Source organism: Euleptes europaea, chromosome 19, assembly GCF_029931775.1.
Source record: "Euleptes europaea isolate rEulEur1 chromosome 19, rEulEur1.hap1, whole genome shotgun sequence".
NCBI classification, from domain to species: Eukaryota; Metazoa; Chordata; class Lepidosauria; order Squamata; family Sphaerodactylidae; genus Euleptes; species Euleptes europaea.
The window spans coordinates 13,816,492-13,833,846 of NC_079330.1; the positions used below are offsets into that span (position 1 = coordinate 13,816,492).

Here is a 17,355-nt window from a genome sequence, read left to right on the forward strand (position 1 = left end):
ACTTCTTCCAAGAGAAATACAATGCTGAGGTTTAAGAACCCAAGAGTGCCTCACCTATAGCATGCATATAGAAAGATGAAAAATTGCAAAGAGAGGAATAAGCCATATAGCTGCATTCAAGAAGGTTAGGAAATCTTCTGCACCAGTGAAGATCTGGAGGAGGGGAGTACTGCGAAGGGAAGATTAGTGGCCAGGCCAGGATGCTTGTAAATTAAACAAGCATCCCCTGTTGGATGCACTTCGAGAGGAATAGAAGAAATGCTGACTATGACAGAGAACCATTCTACAACTAGAAATATTCTTGCAAGATCTTAAGATACAGATATTGGGTTGATTTAGATAACAGACAATGGAGGGGCTGTGGCTCAGTGGTAGAGCATCTGCTTGGCATGCAGAAGGTCCCAGGTTCAATCCCCGGAGACTCCAGTTAAAGGGACTAGGCAAGTAGGTGATGTGAAAGACCTCTGCCTGACATCCTGGAGAGTTGCTGCCGGTCTGAGTAGACAATACTGATTTTGATGGACCCAGGGTCTGATTCAGTATAAGGCAGCTTCATGCGTTCACCACAAAAATCAGCTAACTGAACAGAATGCGAGGCAGGACGAGTCTCAGAAGCCAAATTCTTGATGTAGCAGCTGTTCTTTTCCTCTGCGAAAAACTGGGAAAGAAAAGGTTCAAGCAAACAAAAGTTGGAAGACTGTTAGACACGGGGATGCACGGTTTACCTGTGAGGATGTTTTCAGACACCACGTTCACTTGAACTTCTACAGAGCGCTTAGAAGTGTAGGTGATCTCAGCACTGACGTGAGCAACTTCCCCAATGCACACCGGTGAAAGGAAGTCCGTGCGCTCCACGCGGGCGAGGGCAGCTACACAGCGCTCCTGGGAACACAAGTCAGACAACACGCACACAGGTTATGGAAAGAAAAACACACAGCACGTGCCCATACAGCACCCCTAACCAGCTTGATTCACTTTTGTAAAAAAAAAAAAAAAAAAAAAAGAAGCACAGGCCTCAAAGAATGTTCCACAGAGATTTTTACAATGAAAAAAGAAGAGTTGTTTTTTATATGCCGACTTTCTCTACTACTTAAGGAAGAATCAAACCGGCTTACAATCACCTTCCCTTCCCCTCCCCACAACAGACACCCTGGGAGGTAGGTGGGGCTGAGAGAGCTGTGACTAGCCCAAGGTCACCCAGCTGGCTTCATGGGTAGGAGTGGGGAAACAAATCCAGTTCACCAGATTAGCCTCCACTGCTCATGGGGAGGAGTGGGGAATCAAACCCAGTTCTCCAGACCAGAGCCTGCTGCTCCAAACCACCGTTCCAAACCACTACACCAGACTTCTCATTTTGTCTGTTCTCCCAACATCAAGAGCGACAGACAGAATTGAAAATAAGCTGTGGAGAGCAGGATGAGACCTACGAATCTTTTATCTCCCACTCCCACTGAATTATTCTAATGACTTTGGAAGTGGTCTCCAATCCCACCTAAAGCCGCCCGAGTCCTCCTGATCACGAAGGAAGCAATAAATAATTAATTGAAGCTCTCCCTCTTCCCGGCAAACCCATTTCAAATTTGTCCACAAGGAAATGGCATCGCCGTGCTCCTCACATTATGCTCTAGTGCCACCTATTGGCAATTTAGCTTAGTGGGGGTTTCCTCCTGCCCCCAAATGGATCAGAACCTGGTCTTTTCCAGCATCCATAGGCAGAGGCTTCAAGAAACTGATTCTGAAAGAGGAGGGCCCCCAAATGTGCTTTCGGGGCAGGGCGAAAGATCAGTACCCACTTTGCAGCTCGGCTTCGTTTAGCCTTCATCTGGATGCTAACTTTGAGAGAATGAAGACCGTAACCTTTAACTCTGGACTGGAAAGAATGACTGTCACATGGTATGCCACTCATAAGCAAGATTTGGGAGAGGGAAAAGAGGGAAAGCAGCCACACCGTACTCCCTTTTATAGTGACTGCCAAGCGTGACAGGGTACCTGAAGGACCGCCTGAGACTAACGTTGTCTTGAAAGGTTTTTCATAGAAAGTTGAATAGATATTTATTCTAGAAAGTCTTTTAAGTGGCCGTGCCATTTCCCTTTTATTGTATCCTGCAATTAAAGTTTTATGGGGGCCAGATACACTAATGTTTCAAATTCTTTTATGATTTCCGAGAGCCATGTTGGGTGCTCAAGCAAGGCAGAAAGGCAGGACAGAAAATTAAAAGATTTTAAAAATGAGATGTGGGTCGGACTAGCAAAAAGAGCGGGGTGCCTACACCATTGAGGAGCCCCGTGGCGCAGAGCGGTAAGCTGCAGTGCTGCAGTCCAAGCTCTGCTCACAACCCGAGTTCGATCCCGACAGAAGTCGGTTTCAGGTAGCCGGCTCAAGGTTGACTCAGCCTTCCATCCTTCCGAGGTCAGTAAAATGAGTACCCGGCTTGCTGAGGGTAAAGGGGAGACGACTAGGGAAGGCACTGGCAAACCACCCCGTAAACAAAGCTGGCCTAGTAAACATCGGGATGTGATGTCATCCCATGGGTCAGTAATGACCTGGTGCTTGCACAGAGAACTACCTTTACCTTTATCTACCTACAAGCTCTAGATCTTTCAGTACAATAAGGCATGCTTTAGCGTGCCTTCAGGGAGGTCTACTTCCTCCCTTAGGTCTCATCATAGTAATTCTGGATGTTCGCATGTGGCCGCATAATAACTCATCAGGGGAGAACGAAGAAGAGTTGGTTTTTATATGCCGACTTTCTCTACCACTTCTTAAGGGAGAATCAGACGGGCTTACAATCACCTTCCCTTCCCCTCCCCACAACAGACACCCTGTGAGGTGGGTGGGGCTGAGAGAGCTGTGACTAGCCCACCGTCACCCAGCTGGCTTCATGTGTAGGAGCAGGGAAACAAATCCAGTTCACCAGATTAGCCTCCGCTGCTCATGTGGTGGAGTGGGGAATCAAACCCGGTTCTCCAGATCAGACTCTACCACTCCAAACCACCGCTCTTAACCACTACACCGCGCTGGCTCTCATACGTTTCTGGCTAAAATTGGTGAAGGAACGGTTCTTCATAGGTATTAAGCGGCACATAGACAGCCTTCATCTTTATTACACCATTCATAATTTGCTTCTCCCTTCTCCTATGTCCTTTGAGCATAAACATTCAAACCAGGAGTGAAATTCCACACCAGGCCAGCAACCCTAGCCCGTGAGCCACCAAGGCAAATGAGGCCTACCAACTGCGTATGGCAAGCCCCCAAAGTCCACTGCGTAAACTGAATGTTTTTGCTCCCTAGCTGAGCACGCATGGATAGTTGCGTTGCAAGAACCTGTCATACCACAATGCGTAGCTAATAAGCTGCGCATCATCAGAGGGGGCAGCATTGTTCAGGCATCTCCTACGCCACAGTAGACCGGCTGTACAGATCCTACAGCTAGCGCAACCATCTCCATAACCACCCCAAATACCACCTTCTCCCCCCATTGAGAAGCCAGCGCGGTGTAGTGGTTAAGTGCGGTGGTTTGGAGTGGTGGACTCTGATCTGGAGAACCAGATTTGATTCCCCACTCCTCCACATGAGCAGCGGAGGCTAATCGGGTGAAAGGGGATGGTTTCCCCACTCTTACACATGAAGCCAGCTGGGTGACCCTGGGCTAGTCACAGTTCTCTCTGAACTCTCTCAGCCCCACCTACCTCCCAGGGTGTCTATTGCGGGGAGGGGAAGTGAAGGTGATTGTAAGCCGGTTTGAGTCTCCCTTAAGTGGTAGAGAAAGTTGGCATATAAAAACCAACTCTTCCTCCTCTTCTTCATTGCTAACTGATTCATAATTGATCACCCTCGAGAATGACACGCTGTAATCCTATCAAGCCTAACTGTGGATTAGCTTGCTGACGGATTTAGGAGGAAAAAGAATTAGCCCAAGATAGGACTAGACCGAACAGCTGCCGCTCCCCCAATCTGGGTCACCAGCTGAGCCTCGGAAAGAGTTAAGATGCAGGTCCGTTCTCTGGCGCTACTCTAATTGCTCATTATTGCTGCACCTTGAAACATGACCTGGACCGGAAGCAAACACTCCACCGTACAGTAATAGTGGGACCTGGGAGTGCCGGTCACAGCCACGCTACTCGGAATTTAGCCAAGCTTCCAAAGAAGAAAAAACCTGGAAACACAGGTTTTTCTGCAGAAGACTTGGAAACCTGTGCAGGTTTAGAAACCATACAGCTTCCATACTGGGCACATAGGGATGCATATACCGGCAAGTAACAAATGAAGAACAAAATATTCTAGAAAGCAAGACAGAGAGTAATATTTTGAAGTTGCTTATAGAATCATAGAGTTGGAAGGGAATACCTGGGTCATCAAGTCCAACCCCCTGAACAATGCAGGAAATTCACAATTACCTCCCCACACACACACCCAGTGACCCCTACTCCATGCCCAGAAGATGGCCAAGATGCCCTCTCTCTCATGAACTGCCTAAGTTCATAGAATCAGCATTGCTTCCCACCTCTGGAAGTCCTTTCACCCTAAAGTCCAAGTGAAAGCATAAAATTCTTCTGCAGGCAGTAAATAGTTTTTTAAAAAAGAGGGGGGGGAAAGAACATTTCCTTCCTGCTTTGCAGTTTCCCATTCTCTTTTCGGCCTTTGCCACGCCCATAAAACCAGAGGCAGGGACAATATTACTTGCTCTACAATACAGCGCCTGTCTGCTACAAGCATTTGGAAAGCATTAACTGCTAGAGAAATGTTCACAACAGACATAGCACAAAGTGGGAGGGGCTGGTACATTAAAAGGGCTCTCTGTGATCTGGGCACAGAGGCATACTGCAGCTCCCTGCAGGAACGCCACTGGTAAAGCCACACACTATTCATAGAGTCCCAGGACACTGGTCCATTGTGCCATTCAAGAGCCTGCAAAACGGCTCCATTGAGCAAGGGACCACGTGCCCGACAAAATGGACAGCTAGAGCTAGAAAATGACCCACGCGAAGCCATCCACACGCTGAGTATTTTGTTGTGGAGTACCGGGCGGCCCTGCTCCTGCCGTTTCACTGACCCCCTGTGCCTGGCTTTCCTCATGGGGAGACCCAGCTGCTGTGAAGCTTCCCTGTTCCATCAGGAACACATGAACACAAGTACATACCCCGGACTGAGAGTTGCAGTGGCGAGTGCTAATGATGGCGCCCGCTTCCTCGATCATTTTCAAGATGGTCCCCCCGTGGACGTTCCCGGCAATGTTGGCATCATCTGGGCGCATGATCCTGCGGAGGAGTGAGGGAGAGAAGCCATCAGACCCCCTGTTCGAGCAAAGAGGCAGAAATAGTTGAAGCTACTGGAACCCTTAGTTGTTTTCAAGCTGTCAGACCCGCCAATTTCATCATCAGGCAACAAGAGTTTCAAGCAGCCTCCAGACATTATCACCAAATATACTATCATAAATCCTTTGCACGGGTGGCTCTTCTCTTTCCTGGCTTAGCGGGCATCCAACAGAACTTGTGGTTCTAGCAATGATCCGAATGGACCTCTTTCCTCAACTCCAGCTCCCATCTAGAACACACATGAGAATCAAACACCGAACCATGATTTCAAATGGATTTACGAGCCATGGTTTTGACTGTGGATATGCAAGGCAGCCAGCATGGTGCAGTGGTTAAGAGTGGCGGACTCTGATCTAGAGAACCAGGTTTGATTCCCCACTCCTGCACAGGAAGCCTGCTGGGTGACCTTGGGCCAGTCACAGTTCCCTCAGAACTCTCTCAGCCCACGCGGAGGCAGGCAAGGGCAAACCACTTCTGAACGCCTCTTGTAATGAAAACACTACAGGGTCGCCATAAGTCAGCTGTCACTTGACGGCACACGCACGAACGCAAGGAGGAGAGGGCAGAAAGAATCTGTCGCATTTCTTCCTTGCTGCCACCAACCATGAGAAACAGAAGTTTGTGTTCTTAATACAATGCCAACAAAAGGCTTCTACATATCGAATGTGGATTTCAAACTACACATGAACACATGAAGCTGCCTTTTACTGAATCAGACCCTTGGTCCATCAAAGTCAGTATCGTCTATTCAGGCTGGCAGCAGCTCTCCAGAGTTTCAGGCAGAGGTCTTTCTCATCACTTACTTGCCTAGTCCCTTTAACTGGAGATGCCGGGGATTGAACCTGGGACCTTCTGCATGCCAAGAAGATGCTCTACCACTGAGCCACAGCTCCTCCTTCATTATCTCAGAAGTACCCACACAAACAATGCCATATTACACCCAAACAAAAAGCTGAATCCTTTATTGGGAGTTGTCTTACAGTTAACATTTTCCCATTTGATGACCAGCTGCCCCTACACACTTATAAACAGATAATTAACAACTTCCTCTAGATAAAACACAGTCCACCACAGTGTACCTTCCATTCATGCACTCAGAGCTTAAACAGAACCTAGGAAATCACAGTACAACACACAGACCCACAATCCACACCCAGGAAGAGAGTCTGAAGGTGGCCATACCGGATAAGCAGAAATAGTATCCGAACAGAGGAAATCTGGTTCTTCCTTGTGATTCAGGGCTTCAGATCTGTGCATTTCTACTTCATTTTTTGCATCACGCCAACAGCACCCTGAAATCACAATGATGACCCTCCTCACCAATAATTTCTCATCTTCCCTCATCAAAATAGGAAGGTGGCATCGCAGCCAATCAGGGAAGCTAGTTTAAGAGTGAATCACCATAGAAACCCTGTAATCTAAAGGCAAAAAGGAAGCCAGTGGTCCAAGAACAACAGCAGACAGGAAAATACGGTTAGATCGAGATCTTCAGGTCTCCACATGAAACTCAACCAGCCAAGAGAACCACCCTAAGAGAACAAGGCAGGTCCAGATATACTGAAGAAGAGTTGGCTTTGATATGCCGACTTTCTATGCTATTTAAGGAAGAACTAAACCAGCTTACAATCACCTTCCCTTCCCCTCCCTACAACAGACGCCCTGTGAGGTAGGTGGGGCTGAGCTCTAACAGAGCTGTGACTAGCCCAAGGTCACCCAGCTGGCTTCATGAGTAGGAGTGGGGAAACCAACCCGGTTCTCCAGATTAGAGTCCACTGCTCCAAACCACCACTCTTAACCACTACACCACACTGGCTCTCTGATTGCATGCATTTCCACTGGCCCTTGATCCTGTTTATGCATCACCTGAATGCTAACGTAAGTCTTACATTATGCAAACTCAACAGATATATGTGCATTATTTGGGGGAAAGAAGATCTGAATGATACATTTCCCCAAAACTTTAAGCTTGAGAAACTTAACAGCCAGTGTGGTGTAGTGGTTAAGAGTGTCAAACCAGTGTCAGGGAGACCCAGGTTCAAATCCCCACTTGTGCCATGGAAACTTGCTGGAGAAGGGCAGGGACAAGATAGTAACATTCTTGGTTGCAACAGGCAGGGGGAATGATAGCTGAAAACACAGCAGCTTCTTACCTAGACAACTCAGATATTGAGGAGAGGGGAGACATACTGCCTCCCCATTTTTGGCAATCTTGAGGGAGTCTTTAACTTGGTAATGCTCCTTGGCTTGCCTGTGGACACCCCCCCCCCCAAAAAAATGCATAATTATCCACACACCTTGTGGGACCTTCCATTTTACATACATAGCTTTGATGCACTAAGGTCTATAGCCCAATGTGCCTCAAAGGTCCAATGCAGACAATGGCATTGACTTTACCTGGCTCCACATCTTTTTATTTTACAGAAATGGAGAGGCAGAGATTTAACCAAGGCTATGTGATGAGGCCTTGGCTGAGCTGGAATTTTCAGCTTGCGGGTCCGAAGTAAATACGCTGTCCGCCAGAGCGCACTAGGTTCACTCCTATTCCATGCTAGCTCTAATGAAGACAGTTTTTGCATCTGATCACTTACCTGCCGAGTTCTGCATTGACCGAGAAGAATTTTGTTCCCTTCCAAAAGCCCCCCAAACACCGCCACACTGTCAGCATCGCCTTGGTAAGATCCGAGACCGCTCACATGAAAACACCCAAATGAGATCTGTTTCCTTTACTCAGATCTATTTCCCCCTCTCTTACCTGTCAAGAAATTTTAGAAATACCCTGTACACGCATTAGTACAAGCTACGCACTTCGAGCTTAATATTTCTGGCACTATTGACAGCGGAAGATACGTAGAGAAAAAAATTCCTCTGAATCCAGACAACAGACTAAATGCCAAAGAGACTTTATCTCTGTCAACAAAAGAAGGAATGGTTGACTGTTGCTGTCTTGCCTCCATGGTTCAAGGAATTGTTTTAACATCCTACTAACCCTTCATGGGATGTTCTAAAGAAAGTAGGCTATCCAACAGACTGTTAAATAATAGGAAGCATCATACTCTTTCAGTTAGCCTTACTAGGCCTCAAAAGATTTCCAGATAGACCTCTGATAGACTCAACTGGGTCAGGCATAAGGTCATCTGACTTTTCCTGAGAACTAAACTTGCTGTTGGAAATTGCTTTGCCAACATAGAAGAAGAGTTGGTTTTTATATGCCGACTTTCTCCACCACTTAAGGAAGAATCAAACCGGCTTACAATCACCTTCCCTTCCCTTCCCCACAACAGACACCCTGTGAGGTGGGTGGGGCTGAGAGAGCTCTAAGAGAATTGTGACTAGCCCAAGGTCACCCAGCTGGCCTTATGTGTAGGAGCAGGGAAACAAATCCAGTTCACCAGATTAGCCTCCGCTGCTCATGTGGAGAGGTGGGGAATCAAACCCGGTTCTCCAGATCAGACTCCACCACTCCAAACCACCGCTCTTAACCACTACACCATGATGGCTACACCACATAGAAGCAACCCCCCCCCCGCTCTTGCTTAGAAAAAAGGATTTTCAAGATGATGCCAATTTTCCTCCAGGCCAGATTGGCCATGGATCCTGGAAGATTTTTTGTTGTTGTTGTTGTTATCTTTAGGGCATGGAGTAGGCGTCACTGTGGGTGTGGAGGGGAGGTAGTTGTGAATTTCCTGTATTGTGCAGGGGGTTGGACTAGATGACCCTGGTGGTCCCTTCCAACTTTATGATGCCAAAGAGCCTGCTCTGATTTAACCATGCTTGTTCCTTATCCCGCCATTTAGTTGAATGTTCATTAGAATATTAAAAAGGACGCATTGCTTCAATCCCTTTTTATTTTTTCTGTTAGGAGAATGATCCAGTCCAAGAATTCTCCCCCTTTCATTTGGACAGAAGAGCGGCCAGCTCTTGTAACTGGGCAGCTACCGACGCATAGTTGTCCTAAGTCAAGAGTTGTCAGATCTCCCCAAAAGGGATATCTGTCACAATACTTGCCTGAGAATTTGGGCAGGCGAATTTAAATAAACGACTCAGCAATTTTCTTAGCAATGACTCAAAGAATCTGCAACGGTAGCCTAGCCGTTACTTTCCAGCGAGCTTCCTCACCATGACAAAAACAACAAGACGACAGTGCTTAAAAGTGCTTAAAAGCATTTTTCAGGGCAAACAGTGATAAATCCTGAATTGAAACTCAGCTCCTACTGCACGCCCAGGCGTGCAAGTAAAGCAAAAAGAAGAAGCAGCGTTGGTTTTTATACCCCGATTTTCTCTCTTTAAAGAGACTCAAACTGGCTTACAATCATCTTCCCTTCCTCTCTCCACAACAGACACCTTCTGAGGTAGATATGGCCGAGAGTGTTCTGAGAGAACTGTGACTAGCTCAAGGTCACCCATCAGGCTTCAAGTGGAGGAGTGGGGAAACCAATCCGGTTCACCAGATTAGACTCCACTGCTCTTAACCACTACATCACATTGGCACAGAATGTGAGATGGAACACAAAGGGAAAAAATAACCACAGCAGGGAAGCTAGAAAGACTGAAAGAAGAGACCAAGGTACAGGTTGAGTACCTCTTATCCGAAATGCTTGGGACCAGAACGGTTTCAAATTTTGTATTTTTCCGGATTTTGGAATATTTGCATATACCTAATGTTATATCTTGGGGATGGGACCCAAGTCGAAACACAAAATTCATTTATGTTTAATATACACCTTATACACATAGCCTGAAGGTAATTTTATACAGTATTTTTAATAATTTTGTGCATGAAACAAAGTTTGTGTACATTGAACCATCAGGAAGCAAAGGCTTGCGTGAGGGGATCTGTCGGCTCAAAAAGTTTCAGATTTTGGAGCATTTCGGATATCGGATAAGGGATACTCAACCTGTTATCAGGACATAAAGATTAAAACAAAGCAGGAACTAGAAGACGGAAAGAAACATCTCTTTGTGGAGATAACCGTTAATCTCCAGCTAGCAAGGGACACCCAATCAATTGGCGTTATCAAACGTTGCTTGGTATTGCATTCACTTTCTCCACTGCTCAAGATTCTTTCTCTGTTCTGCGTTCACTGTGTTGGAGATGGATTACCTGCCTGCCTTTCCTGGTATGTATAATTAAGAGGCCAAATGTGTCACAGGAGGCATTATTTGGTTTTACGCATGCGCTATGTCATGGAGAAATTCCACTCAACAGTACCGCTCTGGATAAATTGAGCTGGTCCATGAACATATTGTATAGCCTGACTAATGGGCTTCATCCCAGAATCTAAAGGCTACTGTAAAAGGCCAGAAATTGGACTGTAGTTATTATTTTACATTAACCAGAGAGCTGGGCCATAGAACCATACTGACAGATTCTACTCTAGTCTGGAGAGAAAACTAGAAAGCTATACAGCTTTGCTCCGAATACCTTTTCTCCCTATCATCTAGACCAGTGGTTCCCAAACTTTTCGGGCCACCACCCCATTGGTTCCACAAACCCAACTCTAGCGCCCCCTATCCTATCCTATAAAAAGCATTATTCAAAATAGGGGTTTGCACGATGCACTAAAGAAGATAACAATAAAATTTCAAAATAGTAACAATGAATTGCACATTAAATTCAAAATCAAATTAAAACTTTTTAGTTGAAATTTATTCAACAAAACTGATGAACTTGATCCAGTGGTACCAGCTCTTCAAAGTCTGGAAAAAAATTCTGATAGTTTCCACCAAATTTGCCAGCATGGTGCCATAGCTTGATCTATTGTAAATTAGTGAACAACACAGCTGAAGGGGCCCACCTCTAACGCCCCCCTGCTGCCCTCTTGGTGCCCCCCCAGGTAATCCCCCCACCCCCTGGGGGGTGGTACTGCCCACTTTGGGAACCAATGGTCTAGACATTTACTGCTAGCAAACATCAGGGTGCATAAAGAAGTCCTGAGATGAGATTTTGTAGGGGGCAAAAATCAATTTCTGCAGAAATGTTCCAAACACAACCCATGTTAATAGCTTTTATTAGGACAACCCAGTTACCGCAACAAGACCACGACCAGAGGCAGGCCACCACATTACATGGGACGAGTGATAATTCCACATTCCTGCCCTCAAAGGCTCAGTGAAAGCAGCTGCAGGTGGTTCCAGATGGGGGGAGGAAGGTGTTATCTAACACTTTTCTTTGTGGGGGGGGGGGGAAGGTATTGCCTAACAGTTTCCTCTCAAGCCATTTGTCTGCTCTAGATCTTCCCCAAGTTTAACACAGTTGGATAAGAATTTAAGATAAAATGGCAACCTTTATATAATTATTACTCACGTGCCTGAAACATCATTTAGAGAATAACCAATAAGATTGTTTAAAAAAAAGAAACTAGCTAGGAAAGTTTATGGTTCGTTCTGATGCTTTTATTGCTTAGACTTATCAACGAAGTGATGAGGATGTAAACTATTTAAAAGCTTGGATAAAGACACATTTTGGACACATCTTGTTTTTCCTTTTTATTTTTCCCTTTCCTCCTTTTTCTTTCTGTACCCTATAATATTAAAAAAAAGATCTTCCCCAAGCTGCCCCATCATCTTACTCCAGTTTTGCAGACAGCAGGGAAGTAAAGAGTTAAAAACCCCTCCCAGCCAGACATCCTTTGTGGCTTCCTTCCCTGACTACAGTCAAGAACCAAACTTCTTGTAATGCATAGATCCAGTTGCTATGTGAACCCCTGCTTCTGTTCCCTCTTGAATATTCAACACAGTCATGGGTTTTACTAATAGCTGTACTTCACTGCTATGAAATGGACGGGGTACCAGAAACAGCCATGAGTAACCCATACCAGGAAGAGATTGCTTCTGTACAGAAAGCAAACCAGCCAGGAAGACCATAACATGACTTTTTTTTTAGTACCAGTCTTTAAAGAACAGCTTCCAAGTTGGTGCTGGAAGCCCACGGAGATATTTATAAATGCATCGAATGAAACATTTATTTTACACTTAAGCTGCAAACGCAACGCCTAACCCTCCGACAGCCCAAAGCCAGTGGAAAATCTAGTGAGTCAGCACAGGAGAGAAGCGCCACTATAGCACAGAGGAAGCAGCAGATGTCTCTCTTAAGGACCTTTCGTGTAAACTCCCCACAGGGAATAAGCAGATTAGACTGCCTAGAGGCTGCAGCCGCCTGGCTTGAAAGCCTAATTATTTTTACAGGCATATTGCTAGCCGCACACAGGGGGGAAAAGAAACCGGAGCCATTTAGCCATTTCCGGCTGTCGGCACCATTGGATCAGAGAGACCATAGTTGTTTTATTGATCTGCTAAACTAAGGGGTTTTTTCTCTCTCTCCCTATTGACAACAACTGGCAGCAACCAGAGAGGAAATGCGACCTCTCACAAACCATACCTCGGTAACCGCAGAAGGGAAGAAAGACGGAAGCTCACTCGAACGCTGAAAATCAGCAGTTGCGTGGTTTTCCGTTCCAAGATCACCCCAGAAGGCGAGCAGAGATGAGGCAAGCTACGGTAATAGGCAACACAATTGGAGCGCCTGTGCAAAGACTGAACTCAGGTCTGCCCATCCCTTGCCTTTCAACACAAACGTTTCCCAACATCCATTACATGCAACTGCAAACGGCCACTCTTATTTCAGATCACCCCATGACAGGTGCAAAAAAACAGGCCAGGCCATACTTGAAAACTGTATTGCTTTCGATGTGTGCGTGTTTTTCTTTTATCTGGCATTACATGCCAAGCACCAGATACACAGAGGTCATACCAGTGGACAAGACACAGCAATCTGTACACAATGTCTTCCTAATGTCCGTCTAGACATTAGGAAGAATTTTCTAACAGAGTGGTTCCTCAGTGGAACAGGCTTCCTCGGGAGGTGGTAAGCTCTCCTTCCCTGGAGGTTTTTAAGCAGAGCCTAGATCAGGGGTGGGGAACCTTTTTTCTGCCAAGGGCCATTCGGATATTTATAACATCATTCGCGGGCCGCACATTCTGGCCCTGCCCCCTTTAACCCCTCTATTATCGCCACTTCCGCCCTCAGCCCTCTTGTAGTGCAGAGGAAATAGGTTTCTCCACAGCCCAGGTGGGAAAGGGTTAACATAGTTTTTTGGGCGGTCCTAGCAGCTTCATAGCTAACGACTCTTCTGCAAGGGGGAAAGAAGGTTCCTTTTCTCGGCAAAACAAACTCACATCCACCTTGAATAGAGGCTATTCCTGTCTGCGGGAGAGGGCGGATCGCCAGTCTTAGATCCTTCTGAGCTAGAGATCTGCCAGGACCCACGAAGGGCCAGACCAAATGATTTTGCGGGCCTTATACGGCCCCCGGGCCTGACGTTACCCACCCCTGGCCTAGATGGCCATCTTTCAGCAATGCTGATTCTATTACTTTGGGCAGATCATGGAGGGCACCCTGGCCCTCTTCTGGGCATGTAGGGGTCACTGGGGGTGTGCGGGGGAGGCAGTTGTGAATTTCCTGCATTGTGCAGGGGGTTGGACTAGATGACCCTGGTGATCCCTTCCAACTCTATGATTCTATGTCTCTTGAACCAAAAAACAAAGAATCTTGTGACACCGTAAAGGCAAACAAATTCATCGAAACACAAGCTTTCACGGGCTCAAACCCACTTCATCAAATGCTCGAAGATCCACTTCAAGCAGCTGAAAGAAGCAGGCTTTAGCTCAGAAAAGCTTCTGCTTCAGCAAAGCAGTTAATCTTCAAGACGCCACAAAACTCCTTTTTGTTACTGACGACACATGCCACAATCAGTTTGGAAATGGCCCAGGCTAGTCAGATCTCAGAAGCGAAGCAGGATTGGCCCTGCTTAGTACTGTGACAGAAGACCCCCAAGGAAGACCACAGAGTTTTTACACAGAGGCAAGCAATGGCAAACTGCCTCACTTTGTCTCTTGCTTTTAAAACCCTGTGGGGTCACTGTAAGTCAGCTGCAACTTGATGGGCCTTTGCACCACCAAATTTTGAAATATGACAATCACCCCTTAAGAGCATACTGATGACAGATGTGACTGGAAGCATTCACTGGTAACTGACCAGGACCTGGAGGAAACTTACGGGTTTGGGGACACTCAGCCTGGCATTAGGAGCATTCCTATGTGAATGGCAACATTAAGATAACAGATATACATCCACTGGAAAAAATAATAATATCTACTTAAATGTGTTATGTGCACAAATACACAAACCCCATGCACACACGCTCCTCATACCAGGTCCGGATCGCCTGAGCCCATTTCACATACGAAAAGGACAGTTGCTCCAGCACTTTCAAGGTTCAGAGGCCTCCACACTCATCTTATTGAAGGAAGAAGAGTTGGTTTTCATATGCTGGCTTTCTCTACCACTTGGCAGAATCAAACCGGCTTACAATCACCTTCCCTTCCCCTGTGAGGTAGGTGGAGCTGAGAGAGCTGCGACCAGCCCAAGACCACCCAGCTGGCTTCCTGTGGAGGAGTGGGGAAACCAGCCCGGTTCACCACATTAGCCTCTGCCGCTCATGTGGAGGAGTTGGGAATCAAACCTGGTTCTCCAGATTAAAGTACACCGCTCCAAACCACTGCTCTTAACCACTACATCACGCTGATCCTGTCAACATTACTCCAAATGTCAATTAGTGTACCAGCCCAGGGAGCTCAATGTTCAACCCCCCCCCACCGCCAAAACACTCATCCAGGCAAAGCCCTCTGGTTCAGCCTAGCCTACCTCGCTGGGCTGTTGTGAAGACAACACACCCTGGGTCCAACCACACTATCACAAAGCTCATTCCCACGAGGCCCTCTGCTTCAGCCTAGCACATGAACACATGAAGCTGCCTTCTACTGAAATCATAGAACAGAATCATAGAGTTGGAAGGGACCACCAGGGTCATCTAGTCCAACCATCTGCACAATGCAGGAAATTCACAACTCCCTCTCTCCCACAACCCCAGTGACCCCTGCTCCATGCCCAGAAGATGCTCTCCCTCTCAGACCCTGGGTCCATCATGGTCAGAATTGTCTACTCTGACTGGCAGCGGCTCTCCAGGGTCCCAGGCTGAGGCCTTTCCCATCACCTGCTGCCTGGCCCTTTTAACTGGAGATGCCGGGGATCGAACCTGGGACACATGAACACATGAAGCTGCCTTATACCGAATCAGACTCTTGGTACATCAAAGTCAGTGCTGTCTGCTCAGACCAGCCACGGCCCCTCCAGGGTTTCAGGCGGAGGTCTTTCACATCACTTACTGCCTGGTCCCTTTAACTGGAGATGCCGGGGATTGAACCTGGGACCTTCTGCATGCCAAACAGATGCTCTACCACTGAGCCACGGCCCCTCTCCCTGGCTCTCCAGGGTCTCAGGCAGGACCGTTCACATCACCTGCTGCCTGGTTCTTTTAACTGGAGATGCCGGGGATCGAACCTGGGACACATGAACACATGAAGCTGCCTTACACTGAATCAGACCCTCGGTACAGCAAAGTCAGTGCTGTCTACTCAGACCCTCCAGGGTTTCAGGCAGGGGTCTTTCCCATCAGCTACCTGCCTAGTCCCTTTAACTGGAGATGCCGGGGATTGAACCTGGGACCTTCTGCATTCCTAGCAGATGCCCTGCCACTGAGCCACAGCTCCTCTCCATGGCCTCAGGCAGGGCTCTTTCCCATCACCTACCTGCCTAGTCCCTTTAGCTGGAGATGTTGGGGATTGAACCTGGGACCTTCTGCATCCCAAGCAGATGCCCTACCACTGAGCCACGGCCCCTCTCCATGGCTCTCCAGGGTTTCAGGCAGAGGTCTTTCCCATCAGCTACCTGCCTAGTCCCTTTAACTGGAGACGCCGGGGATTGAACCTGCCACCTTCTGCATGCCTAGCAGAGGCTCTACCACTGAGCCACGGCCCCTCCCAATCGGCATTGTCTATTCCGACTGGCAGGGGCTCTCCAGGGTCTCAGGCGGAGGTCTTTCCCATCACCTCCTTACCTAGTATCTTTAACTGGAGATGCTGGGGATTGATCCTGGGACCTTCTGCATGCCAGGCAGATGCTCCACCCACTGAGCCACGGCCCCTCTCTATGGCTCTCCAGGGTCTCAGGCGGAGGTCTTTCCCATCACCTACCCGTCTAGTCCCTTGAACTGGAGATGCCGGGGATTGGACCTGGGGCCTTCTGATTGGCCAAGCAGATGCCCTGCCTCTGAGCCACGGCCCACCTCTCAGGGCTGCTATGGGGACAAACCAGGGAATGGGGAAATCCCACCCTCACCACCCCCCACGCTCCTTGCAGAAAGGGCGGCACGCCAGCCCTGCCAGGGAGGCCTGGGTGGCTATACCCGGGCGGTGATGCCAGCGTCGGGCCTAAGGAGACCACTCGCGCCCCCTCCCCCAAGCCCTCTGCCCATGCTCAGAGACCCACTCGGGGAAAACCGCCTCAAAATGGCGCTTCCGAGCAGGAACGCCCCACCGCGCCGGTACCTGCTGATCTGGATGGCGCCCGGGCCGGTGGGCGGCATGGTGGCGGCGACCCCGCCTCGGTCCAGAGCCCGGGCGGGCTGCATGAGGGGGGCGGAGAGGCGGACGAGGCCGGCGGGAGGGAAGCGCCGAAAAGCCGGCAGGAGCGGGCGGCTGAGGGGAAGGGGCGAGGGGCGGGGCCTCCGGCGCGGGACACGCCCCTCTCTCCCGGGATTGGCCTTCCGCGGCGGTCCTCGCGGCTGAAGGGAAGGGGCGAGGGGCGGGGCCTCCGGCGCCGGACACGCCCACCTCTCCCGGGATTGGCTTTCCGCGGCGGTCCTCAGCCGGCTCGCCTCTCCCCACCCCTCCACCCCCGCTTCGCTACTCGAACCCGCTCCCCATTGGCCGGCCTCCTCTCCGAGCCACGCCCAGCCGAGGAGGCTTGCCCATGCGCACTGGCGCACGTGACTCCGCAAAGGGCTCCTTAGGGAAAGGAGAAAAGGGCAAGAGTCCAGTAGCACCTTAATGACTAACAACAATATTTTCTGGTAGGGTATGAGCTCCTAGGGAAAGGAGAGTCGCCGCTGAGGAATTCGGGATCTTTTTATATATATATAT

The 17,355-nt window shown here is 48.4% G+C and overlaps 1 protein-coding gene across 3 annotated transcripts in view; it reads right to left on the reverse strand.

Annotated features, from left to right (window-relative positions):
• ACOT7 (acyl-CoA thioesterase 7) overlaps positions 1-16,844 on the reverse strand; it is a 66,283-nt gene extending 49,439 nt beyond the window's left edge. For 2 of the 3 annotated variants that reach the window (XM_056865150.1, XM_056865149.1), the window contains exons 1-3: positions 16,762-16,817; positions 5,142-5,259; positions 726-882 (exon numbers count right to left, since the gene is read on the reverse strand). In XM_056865150.1, the coding sequence (XP_056721128.1) occupies positions 726-882; positions 5,142-5,259; positions 16,762-16,799 (313 nt within the window). In that variant the 5' untranslated portion in view covers positions 16,800-16,817. Of the gene's footprint in view, positions 1-725; positions 883-5,141; positions 5,260-16,761 lie in introns of all 3 variants that reach the window. The other variant, XM_056865148.1, reaches the window with a different exon arrangement.
• Between the last annotated feature and the right edge of the window lie 511 nt (positions 16,845-17,355).